Genomic DNA, 12,971 nt, shown 5'->3' on the forward strand with positions numbered 1-12,971 from the left:
TTTTAATTTTTTTTTTTAGAATTTATTTGATGCAAATGATCCAAAATAAAAATACATACTAATAATATTAAATATTTAATATGGTATTTTTCTTTATTGAAGCTACATTCTCTATAATAATATACAATAATATTTTAAAAATAAAAATACATAATAATATTAATATTCCTCGTAATATAATTTTCTTTTAATAATATTATTTTCCTTTTATTGATCGGTTTTCATTGCCTTATAAATTATTTTTGTTTAAAGAATATATATTGGTAAAATATTAAAAAATTTCAATTTATTTTACAAATTACATTTCACTATTCCAGTGTGCACGATTGATCCCAATTCAAACTTTTTTTAAAATAAAATAAAATAAAATACATAATAATATTAATATTCCTTATAATATAATTTTCTTTAATAATAATATTCTCCTTGATCTTCATTTCCTTATAAATTATTTCCGTTTAATAATAATATTCATCTTCATTGCCTTATAAAATTGTTTTCCTTTAATAATAAAATTTTCCTCCATTGATTCACCTTCGTTCTTCGTTCTTCGTTCTTCGTTCCCCCTGTATCTATATATACATATTGTATTGCATAGCTAATTCGTACACTGAAATCATATAGATACAACAAACATAGAGAAAGAGAAAGAGAGACAAAACATTCAATGGCATTCAAGGCTTTCTTCTCCCGTTTCACATCATCCTTCAAATTCTGCCGAGCCAAAAATTCGTCGAACATCCCAGAAAATCCTATCCAACTCCCCCCCAGCCCTCTCTTCATTGACTGCCAGCCGGCCACCCCGCTCCCTTTCAAACCCCGCCCCTCCTTCAAGCACCGCGTCTCCTCCATCTTCGGCTGTGGGTTCCGCACACACGAACACGACCTCCCCGAATCACCGCCATGCAAGTGGGACGAGACGCCACGTCGCGACTACAACTCTCCCATCTCCAGCGATTCCGACGAACTCTTCCATCCTCCTCCTCCGCCGACACGACACCCTACCACTTCCATCTCCGGCGATTCCGACAACCAGCTCTTCCCCCCTCCTCCTCCTCCTCCGACTCCAACGCCGACACCACGCCCTGTCACCACTTCCTCGGCCGACAGTGGTTTGTGTGGTTACGAGAGTGACGATGAAGAAGAAAAGATCGTGACACTTTCACTAACTCGCAACAAGAGGATGAAGAAGCTGCTACCATCATTTGCGGCGGAGGGGAAGCTGAAGGACAGCTTCGCCATGGTGATGGAATCGGTTGACCCACATGGGGATTTCGAGGCATCTATGATAGAGATGGTATTAGCGAAGCAGCTGTTTGAGGAGAGAGACCTCGAGCAGCTGCTGGAGTGTTTCTTATCACTCAATTCGCGTCATCATTACGGGGTCATTGTTGACGCTTTTTCAGACATTTGGAAGGCAATTTTTTTGTAGTACTAGTTGTATTTTGTTTAGTTGCTCAATTGAGTTTTGTATCTTGATTTTTTATTGTTTTTCTCTTTCGTCTGTCCTTCATTTATTTTCTATTCAAACCTGTTACCTGACCAAAAGAAATGTTATCTTTCTTTCACATTATTGAATTAGCAGACATTTACTGATGTGGATGTTATTGAGTGTGGATGTTGTTGTGTGAATTAGTAGACATTCAAACCTGACCAATTTTTTTAAAAAATTATTATTTTTTCTAAATCGTATGTGTATTTGCTTCATTAAAATTGTGTCTTTAATCGTGTACTCTGTGAGGCATTGTTCATTGGAAAGTTGAGGTTTTTGGTGGTAGAATTCGAAGATTCGACTTTGAAGTACTGGGTTTATTTTAATTTTTTATTTATGGGAATTGAATGTGCTTCAATGGTGTACTGGGTTGTAAAATAATTATTTTGATTTTTATTTATCCTTTTAGGGTTAATAGGAAATTTGTTTGTTGCTTGGAGGGTTACCAATTATTTTGGGAGTAAATGCTCTATTCGGGCATGGATTATGCAAAGGAAACCGGTGAAACCGCTGCAGGCACGGCGCTAATCCCGACGCGGTTTGTGTGGCCTTATCGGGGAGGAAGTGTTTTTCTCTATAGCTCTTTTACAGGGTGAGACTCAAATGCTCATGTGTGATTTTGATGTTTTATTTGTTAGCTGCACTGTATTGTTCATTACTTTGTTGTAATTCTTAGTTCAATTGATTGTTATTTGTTTAATTTTAATTGATGAGAAGTAAACTTTTTTTCTGGTAAAGGTGGTCTGCCCATTATCCAATGACTCCTGTTGAAGGGTGTCTCACTGTATTTCAGACTATTTGCAGCCAAGTTACCATCAAGTTGGTTTATAACTTCAGGAGGTTTTGATGATTCCACTCGAGCCGAGTTTAATTCAATAATACCTTGATCACTATTGTCAAATAATTTCCTGTTAAATCATATTTATTTTTATTTTTTTCATGCAAATTTGTCAATTATGTGTCGTTAATGGTGGATAAGTTCATATATGGTAAATGGGTTCCATGAACAAACAAAACATTTACGTTTTTTTATGGGCATAGTGAAACTTATGTACGTGCTTGGTGGTAAATTCTAGCAACCCTTTGGGGTATGTTGCCTTTTGATGTGGTTGGATGTGAAAATGGTGCTATATTTTTTGTTAAAATTTGTTTCATCCCCTAAGTTCTTGCTGTCATAGGCCGCGATTGTAAACACTTCTTCCCATTTTGGTATTTCTCCATGCACCATCTTGTTTTCTTGCAAATAATACTTATTACAAGGGAGGTAATTCAGTTGTATTATTTTGAATGCTTATGGAACAAAGAAGCAAGTGTATTGTTGTTAATTGTTCAGATATGATTTCTCTATCTTAATTTAATTGAACACAAAGTATAGAAATTTCTTCTCGGCTTAGAAGATGTGTCTTCTTTGCACACGAGAACATAATGTTGTTGAGCTTGGAAGATGAACTGATTCTGTCCTAGCTGTCATGTGATCATTTATTTTAAATGATTTATTTACTATTTTGTGATTTTATTTTTAAATTGATGTAGAAAATCAGCGAAGGTTTAGATTCAGAGGAGTTAATTTGGGATCTTCACTTGGACGTGTTGTCATAATGAATGGAATATTAATGAATGCGTTAAACACCCCAATATTAAATTTGATTTCCTCCTATTTCCACAAAAAGCTTACCGTGATGATCTGTAATAACAATATTTTTGAACCCTCGTGTAGTTTTTTTTCATTTTGTTAAGTTGAATTTAGCACATTTGCTAAGAGCTGTAATTGGCGCATTAGTGAAGGAAAAAAGAACATTATTAAAATAAGAAAGAAGTTGGATTAGAAGGTTTTGGAATTATATGTTGACCAATGTTAAAAGATGTCATTAACTCTAAGCATGGAAAGTCTTTATCAGTGGGCTTTTTTATTTGCTAAGCACAATTCAACTCAGTAGACTTCTATTTCTTCGTATGCTCATTTTGCATAATGCATTAGGTTTTTGTGAGGAGTTCACCATATTGACCCTATTGGTTTATGAAGCTAATGGTTATTAATAGGGACTTTAGGGTGCACTTTCAGTTGACTCTTATTTTCTTTTATGGCATAAAAAATTAGTAAACATTTTGCGGGATTCTTTGCATCATGCTGTCATTGGCACCCATGATGCATTCATGAACTCGCATCGTGAAACATTCTGAATTAACCAGCCTAAGCAACCCGTGTATAGGCTACGGTGAATGCTGCACCAATACTGCAGTAAAGATATATTCAAGATGTAAAAATAAAATAACCTGACTTCTGAAAAACCCCAGGATGTGTGTACTCCATGAGAAGTTTGTTCCTGACAATAAACAAAATAGCATGGTCCTGCTTGGTCTTTGGCAAAGGGTGAATGAAGCCAAAACTGAGGCCTATGCAATAAATTGTGGGGTTCACTTCAGAAAAATAACTCCTCATACCATGTTACTTGGCTTCACAAAGGAAACATTAAGGAAATAAACAGGAAAAAAAATGTTCAAATCGCTAAATTAACAGTTTTGGATAAGAGTTGTATCATGTTTAAGGTAGTGCATTGAGGGTATTAGTTTTTTATGGTAAATGTGGCTCAAACATAATGTAATAGAACTCTAATGGTTTTTGGTAGAGAGAAAAAAAAGAAAAAAGAAAAAAGAAAAAGAAAAAAGAAGCATATGTAGCACAACTTCTCTTAAAATAAAATGTCCCAATATGCAATATTCACCCCAATTGTGGGTTTCATTAATGTAGCTTAGTAGCAAAAATCTGGTATGAGTGCAATAATTTTTATGATATTTAACATTGGGGGGCTAACTTCCAACACTTCTGAGTGCAAATTTTGCTCACTTTTGTTATTTCAAGGAGTTAATTTTGGTCCACTTGTCATGAAAAATGAATTATAGAGTTATTGGTTCAAGTTTTAATATCAAGTTTAATTTATATGGCTAAGTTTGCTTTGCTTTATGTAATCTCATGCAAGCATCAATGCTTTGTATACAGGTAACAAGTATGGTTGTACTTTGACTAATTGGAGTGCAGAACGAGAGTGATGGTGATTTTTAGAGTAACTAGTTCAAAGAATTTTCAGAGCCAGAATACATATACATATGTATATACACACATAAATAAATGCTTACAAATGTTTGTAGAAAGTCAAGAGTATTTAATGAAACTGCATTCTAAATTAGTCAAATCTTCTATTTGACCATTTTAAATGCAAGAAGGAAGGTACATGATGCCCAAGTTGGCACTTATGTTTGGTTGGGGGACTTGGGAAGGGATTTGGAAAAGGAAATGGAAAGGGTGTGTGAAATGTGGTGAAATATAGGTGCATTTTATTCACATTTCACTTACATTTTCCTTTTCCTTTTCTTTTTCTCTTCCCAAATCCTCCAACCAAACACAGCGTTAATAAATTAAACCCCCACCACTGACACCGGGGCAATTCAACAAAGTAGGCAGCCTAAAGTTACGCAAAGTGTAGTTTTAAAGTAAACTTTACTTCTTTTTTTTAAAATTTATTATGAAATTAAATTTTGGTAGTTAAGCGATATATGGGCTTATAAATGAAGAGCTTTTGCAATACATATTAGAAAGAGCAATGAAGAGATTGTAGATAATCAAGAACTACCCTGAAGTAGAATGATGCTATTTGTGGGGCAGTGAAAACTTGAAAAGAACTAAATGATACGTGGTCCAAGTAAGCATGATGGTTCGCAATAAATTTTTAATTCATTACTGCAGCTGAAATATGCTTGGGAACTGTCTGAATTATTTAAGCTCTGCAAATACTTGCCACTTAATTCAGGAACATAGAATGTGTTTGTTTGTTTGATTCTGTTACATACAGTACAAGATTGTTGTTGATGGCGAGTGCCGACATGATGAGCACTAGCCATTTGAGAATGGGAACTATGGGACAGTGAACACTGTTTTCTTAGCCAGGGAATCTGATTATGTTCCTGGAATCCTAAATCCACAAATGCATTCTGGTTCTAACATGGATGTGGATAACGAGGCTTTTCAGCATTTGGTATGAGACTGATATAATGAACTGTTTTTTTTTTACAGCTAGTTGCCTGGAACCTAATATCTCTTGTCATTTGCTCCTATGTAAATTCTATTTTCAAACAAAAGCATGCTGAGCATTTTTCCATCCTGTATACATTTGTACTTGACTAATCATGATACCCATTAGGAACTCTTGCTATTACAAACTTTTGTGTATTTTGGTGGTAAAAGTCAGATACTGGTGGATTTCTACGTGTATAGTATAGGATGTTACCTAATGTTGTTATCGCTGAAGTCAGAAATTCTTTGGTTATCTCTATGCATACTGTTGCTATAGTTTTGGGCTTGTCTGCCGTTGTTACCCCTCAGATTTTTCCTGCCTACTATTCTCTTGCTAATACAGTCGGCATAACTGGTTTAATTCAGGTTTCACCTTTTTGTCTAATCAAATCAATGTGATCGTTCCTAAAATCGCCTGAATCAGAAACAATATGATGGACTCAAAACTGTGAAAAGTATAACCCCATTTGAATTTTGGAATTTCTTTCAATAATTTGAAATAAAAAGAAATTTTATTCCCTATTTTAGAAAATGCAAAAAGGAAGTGTCTAAAGCCAATGGAGGTTTCCCTAGTTTGGAATGTGATTAATGAGTCTTAAAAGATTTTTTTTTTAAAAAAAAATCAAGAAATCTTTTTTTGGCTCACATCTGTCTTTAAGTGTTATGTATTGCATATTCACATCTTATATCAGTGAGAACATTGATAAAGGTGGACTTTGAAGTATTGCTAGATGATCTTTTCTATGACTTTTAATTTATCAACTTGTATATAATTGCAGGTTAGAGTTTCAGGTGGTCCATTGCATGAAGCCTTGCCAAGGGTATCAGAAGCTGATTTAGAGGTTTCCTGCCACCACATTACTATATTTCTATCTACTCACATGGCTTATGAGCTGCTTCCTGAGTCAGGCAAGGTTTGAATAATTTTCCCTTGACTTTATTTATTTTTATCTACTCTTGGAAGATCAAATAGATTTGATTGCTGCAACTATGTTTCATGTTTCTCATATAGATGCATGTGGCTCGCAGGTCATTGCCTTAGATGTTGATTACCTATAAAACAAGCATTTCATATTCTGCATGAACAAGTATCTCTCCCTCTCTCTCTCTCTCTCTCCGATGTTAAAATTTATTGGATATTGCTGGAGTGTTATTTACCTTAGAAAGATGTGCTAATGACTGTATAGTGTTAGTTTATTGAGTGTACAAGCAAATAGTTTGCAATGAAGTTACTATATAAAATATGATTTTCTGGCAAATCATGGAGTGTAATTATCTAATATTTGGCATGTAATCCAGTGGATTCCAAATTTGGTTGGAGAAATGAGTAATATCGTTTTATTCTGTGGGGTTGTGCAATATACTAGATTATTTCAGTAGTTATTTGCAAATTCCCTGAAGTCACATTTTATTAGAAGTTCATCTATGCTTTCAGATCACATTTTTATGTGTCAATTCTTTACAATGTTTTCAGGCATTTAATTTATTTTTTTAATAACTAGCATTTATATGTACCTTTCTGAGACTAGTTATTTCCAGGGAATTCCTATGGCTCCTCTTTGGGACTTCTGCAATGGAAAGTTTGTTGGAGTTCTTAGTGCTTTGGATTTTATCATGATTGTAAGAGAGGTATGTTTGGGGGTTTAAAGTAAATTTGTTTGTTTTGTGTGCAGTGTGTTTGTGTTGTCATTGGTACAAATCTTTGAGCTTCTAAGTAGGCTTATCTGGTCATGATCTTTAAGTTTGAAAGCTTCTAAATTTAGGGGCTGTAGACAAGGTATATAGGTTTTCTAGTTACTAACATCATACTATATTTTTGCGTTAAGTCAGATGTGAACTAGTGTAAGATTATTTCAACAAATGTTTCTGACCTATTCTGCAGCTCGGTAGCCATGGTTCCAATCTGATGGAGGAAGAGCTTGAGACACACACTATATCTGCTTGGAAAGATACAAAATCATACCTGAGCAGACAAATTGATGGGAATGGGAGATTATTTCCATGACAACTTGTCCATGTGAGTTTTTTTTTTTACTGGCAAAATAAATCTTCATTGATGGAAACAAACAAAGTAATAGGTTACATCAATGAAGAGGAGCTCAGAGCTAGGACAAGCTCAAAGCTCCGGTTGGTGAGAAACCAACAAGAAGAGAAAACAAAATAACAGAAGCAAACAACCAATTCAGCAGATAAAACCCGAACCAGCCCAACAGATCAGATTAGCTCAACAAATTCAGCAGCCTCAACCAATTCAGCAGAACAAAACAAACATTTTGCTCCGCAAGGTTCTCATAACCAAAATCACCTATGAACAACTCCAAAGATGGTTGGAGTGTTTAAATTAACCACATAATCAGCAGCAGCAGCCAGCAGAACACCACCAGCCAGAAAACCAGTTCAGAAGCAGAACAACAGATCACCAACAGTATGGGCTAACAACAAATTGCAGATTGCAGATCACTGACAGATCAGATCAGTAACAGAACAATAGCAGAAACAGCAGAACCACCCGTGAGATAACATCAGCAAATGAAGACACAAAGGTACCAAGAATGCTGCAACTGATGCTCAACAACACACAGATAGAATTCTTTTAAACTTAATAGCATAGCCTGGTTTGTCTCCAATTGAGAACCACGTCCTCGAATGTGAAGGGGAAATCCTTAATAGAACTTTTAAGCCAAAGAGCTAATCTGATCTTAATAAGTTCCCACAATTCTGCAGAATTAGGATGAGCATCTCTAAAAACACACTCATTCCTAAGCCTCCAAAGGGACCAGAGGACTACCAGTGGGATCGCTCCCCAAAATTTCCTGAGTGGGTGCTTGAATTTATCCCCCATCCACCAATTGAACAGAGCTGCTACAGATTGTGGGATACACGAACAGAGCCCCCATTCATATAACACAGATGACCAAATGGTCCAAGAGAAGTGACAATGAAGCAAAACATGGGAAACAGTTTCAGGAGCCAATTTGCAGAGAGGACATAAAGGAGAAACATTGCTGCCTAGGACACCAATATCGAGCAGAAACACTGCTGTTTTAACTCTGTTTTTCCATGCTAACCATCCGAAGAAATGTACTTTGGGAGGTAAGATATTGCTCCAGATGAACTTGCTGATGTTGAGATCTGGCCCAAGGAAAGAATTCCAAAGAGAATATAAGGAAGACACGGAGAGAACACAAGAACCTGAGTTTTTACTTGTGGCATGTAAATGAATCACCAGGGTTGGCTACTTTAGTTATTAGTTATTTAGTCTTGATATAAAGGACAAAAATTTTGGGATGCTGGCTTTGCCATTGACATCTTTGCAATGAGCAAAGATGAACACCCCTTTCGTAACTACCTTTTGGCCCTTTCTTGTGTCTTCCTTTACAACATCTTAATTCCAGCTTCTTTTGACTAAAAAAAAGTCTTACTAGATGGAATTCTTTACTAAGCTGCTATCAATATTGGGTCATATTTCTCCTGCAATCAATGATACGTGTGTAGTTCCATTTGATTTATGGATAAATTACACCTTTAACCCCTGTAGTTTTACCCATATTTTACTTTGGTCCCTATTTTTCAAACTGAACAATTTGGCCCCTACATGTGCCACTATTAACCCCTGTAGGTTTACTCAAGCATAGGTTTTTTCTTAGTGTTTTATTTCAAGGATAACATATGCCACTAAGGCAACCTAACAAGACCTAATCTCCAAAGAGAACACAAGACCCTCACAACCTGATCTCCAAAGAGAACACAAGACCCTCACAACCTGAGGGGTTTGATCAAAATAAAAATGCTTCTAACATATCAAGAGGATAGGAAAACCAAAACACTAAGGGGGTCTTTGAGCCCCCTTTTCGCCATCCCTCTTTATTGAGGGCTATATGCTTTGTTAAATTAATTGAATTCATATAATTTTTTATTATTGCCTCCCATGTCAGTCTTGAGGAAGCAAGTGACACATAAATTATTTAATCTGTTTTTGGAATTCCACCTCTGAAATAGGGATTTTCTTCATTTTAATATCCAGCATGAGTAGGTTTTGTCTGCTGACTTTTATGTTGGTTTAGCAGGCTGGGCCAGATGAGAATTTGAAAGATGTTGCTCTCAAGATTTTGCAAAATAATGTGGCAACAGTTCCTGTTATCCATTCATCTTCAGGCGATGCCTCGATTCCGCAGCTATTACAGCTTGCCTCACTTTCTGGAATACTAAAATGTAAGGTTTTATTTAGTTTCCTGAACAAGAATTGGTGTTTTCTTACTAACCAATGTCTTGCTAATTTTCAGGCATTTTCAGGTACTTTAAACATTCTTCTGGGGACATTACCATGCTCCAACTACCAATATGTGCAATTCCTTTAGGTACCTGGGTTCCGGGAATTGGGGAAACAAATCGACGGCCATTGGCAATGTTGAGACCACGTTCTTCTCTTGGTTTAGCGTTGAGTTTGTTAGTTCAAGGTAAGAGAATATCAGGTTATTATTTCTGGGAGGGGTAAACTTGCCGACCTTGAGCCCCAATCATTTCTGTCAACTTCTCATAATTAGTTTTGCTTGGTAAGTTGAAGGGTTGTGCTTCATTTGATCAGCAGATCTTAATGTGCATAAGAGAAGTGTTTCTTCATGGTTTGTTTGTCTGTTTGTTGGGTTAAACTGTTTGAGGTCCCATACTCCTACTTGAGGTATGAACTTCGGATTGGTGATTCTTAATGGACAAATAAATTTGGATGTTATTGTGACTAGTCCCTTGCTATGGGAATGCCTAGGGATGCATTGGTGATTCTGAAACCATGTTTTTTGTTAATACATAGCTTTGGTCAAATTTAAGTATAGAGTTTGTAATTGCATTGTGATCTGTGCCAAATTTAACTAGTTTTTTATGATATAGATAATAGATGTTTGTTCTACTCTTCAAGTAATTTGGGTAATTTAAACTACAAAAAAATTCAAGCAATTGGTTTATATATATATATATATATTTTATTGGCTATTTTACTTTCACTATAACTTTGGTTGGGAATGGAATGATGTGTTAGTTTTTATCTTTTGTGCTTAAATTTTTGTTCCTTCATATAATTTTGGTTCAACAAAATTATGGACAAAAGGGATAATGGGGATTGGATTGGGTGATAAGATTAGTGAGAATGCTTTACTTATATTTCACCATTGTCCTTTCATCCTCATGTTATTGCGCCTTTTGTCTTTGCCACTCAAGTTACCCATTGTTGATGACAATGACTCATTATTAAATGTATATTCTGGAAGGTCAGTTCTGGTTCTAATATAGGACTCTGCATTATGAGTCAAATTTCAATTACAATTCCACCATCAAGAGTGATATGTCTGTTTTCTTCTTGACAGTGATATTACTGCTTTGGCAAAGGACAAAATTTATACTCATATTAATCTTGAAGAGATGACTATTAATCAGGTAAGTGCTTCAATTTGTTATTGTTGAGGTTATGCGCTTTCCAAGTCAAGTATCTTGATTACTTACCTAAAAAAAAAAAAAAAAGTGATGATGTATCATAGGCTTTGTTTAAGGAATTGTGTTATGATATCAACTACTTTTTTGAGTACATGCAAAAACTACATGAATTGATTTTGAAAGAGTTTGGGTTAGTACAAATTTGGCAAGAAATGCTGAAAATCTTTTCATTTTCTCTTTGTTTTTGTTTTGGAAAATGTCCAGGCATTGCAGCTGGGACAAGAGCCATATTCTCCATATGGATCCAACAGTCAAAGATGTCACACGTGTTTACGATCTGATCCACTGCATAAAGTGATGGAGCGATTGGCAAATCCAGGTTATTTTCATTCTCTCTTATTTATGCCATGTGAAATGTGCTAATTTTGTGAGCGACTAAAATCTGGAGTATATGAATGTATGATAAAAGCTGTTGGATTTTTGATAAAATTAAAAATATGATTAGGAGTTACTCATGGCCACCCCATCTACCAATAAATGAGATTCTTGTGTTCCTTTTGGGAAAATTGATGTGTTCGACTGACGTATGTGGAGCACAGGGTTGAATTTGATCAATCATGATGAACTGTTACCGTTTATCTCCCAAATAGAGAAGACTAATTTTCAAGGAAATATAGAATAGGATGAACATTTTAAGTTTGATTCTTTATTGGTTCATAAAGATCTCAATAGTTCACACGATAGTGTTTCTCAAGTTTCATTTTTTTGTCTTTTGCCAACTTCATTTTCAACTCAAAGCTTTATCTTCTCTACATTTCTCACTTTTAGTTTCAGTAAGAAATTTGAAGGTCTTTTTGGTGCCTACCAGATGGAGATGGTATGGCACGACTCTGCAGACAGCTCCCCGATTAAATTTGAGGAAGGGGTCAACCGGTTCAATTAAATGGCCTCAGTGGACATAATGTAACCGTGTCATTCAAGTGCCATTGTGCCAATCCATTACTGTCAATGGAAGCTTGACTGAACCCCTTATTCCTCAGTAGTACCATTCTAGCAATGCCGGTATTGTAACTTTATCTACTTTCATTTTCAATATGTCTTGAATTTTTTCCTAACTGCATTGTTTAAGCCTCACTAATATACTATGCAGTTATGATGGTTGAGGGTTTTAACTAATGAACTTGTCCGAGGCCATCCAGATTTGGAGTTCAAACATATGTGCAGTGCTTCATGATTGGGAGAGTTTCATGAGGATTAGTGTTGCAGAGCAAATATTTTATTGTTTCTTGCTGAATAATACTTTACATGATGAATTTATAACCAAACTGGCCTGTATTCTTTTAATTTAATTGATCAACTGAAATAAGGAAGAACACACGGTTGCCTTTTTTATTGGCTTGCTCATAATTTTGAGATGTGATTTCATGTATGCCCATGTTATATTTTTGTGATGATCACGTGCGGAAAATGTTGTTGTCCTTGGGAATTTAATTCTCTCTAATTAAGCATCCGATTGGAGAGGTGGTGTTGGAACAGATGGGTTTACTTCGATGATCTAAAGCATTTATTTGTAATGATCACATTTATTTTAAAAAATTAAACCTTTTTTTTTTTTTTTTTGGTATGCTCTACTCAGCAAATCACTCAATACTATTTTTTAATTCCAAATTTAAAAAAAAATTGTTAGTTATACTACTTTTTTCAAAAAAAAAAAAATGAACTAATTTGGTAGTTTATTTGGCATAATTATAACATGCCCTTTGTAATAAAAAAAATACCAAACAAAAAAAAATTAACCTTTTTTTTTTTTTTTGGTATGCTTTACTCAGCAAATCACTCAATACTATTTTTTAATTCTAAATTTAAAAAAATTGTTAGTTATACTATTTTTTTCACAAAAAAAAAATGAACTAATTTGATAGTTTATTTGGCATAATTATACCATGCTCTTTGAAATAAAAAAATACCGGACATATTTTATTTTTG

The 12,971-nt window shown here is 35.0% G+C and overlaps 1 protein-coding gene, 1 long non-coding RNA gene and 1 pseudogene across 2 annotated transcripts; all 3 read left to right on the plus strand.

Moving 5' to 3' along the window:
- The first annotated feature begins 667 nt into the window (after positions 1-667).
- On the plus strand, positions 668-1,432 carry LOC145793953 (transcription repressor OFP7-like). Its single transcript, XM_082876867.1, has one exon. The coding sequence runs from the start codon at positions 668-670 to the stop codon at positions 1,430-1,432; it is 765 nt and encodes a 254-aa protein (XP_082732993.1).
- A 539-nt stretch (positions 1,433-1,971) lies between these two features.
- Positions 1,972-11,408, plus strand: LOC114319584 (sucrose nonfermenting 4-like protein; annotated as a pseudogene).
- A 163-nt stretch (positions 11,409-11,571) lies between these two features.
- Positions 11,572-12,414, plus strand: LOC145788960 (uncharacterized). Its single transcript, XR_014333745.1, has 2 exons — positions 11,572-12,047; positions 12,136-12,414. It is a non-coding gene; the product is annotated as an uncharacterized LOC145788960 (long non-coding RNA).
- The last annotated feature ends 557 nt before the right edge of the window (positions 12,415-12,971 follow it).

This window comes from Camellia sinensis, chromosome 6 (genome assembly GCF_055761805.1).
Source record: "Camellia sinensis isolate YWXY chromosome 6, ASM5576180v1, whole genome shotgun sequence".
In the NCBI taxonomy this organism is placed as follows: Eukaryota; Viridiplantae; Streptophyta; class Magnoliopsida; order Ericales; family Theaceae; genus Camellia; species Camellia sinensis.

Bases quoted from the DNA above. Each gene is read 5' to 3' on its own strand.
- LOC145793953 (XM_082876867.1), top strand. From the start codon at position 668: ATGGCATTCAAGGCTTTCTTCTCCCGTTTCACATCATCCTTCAAATTC.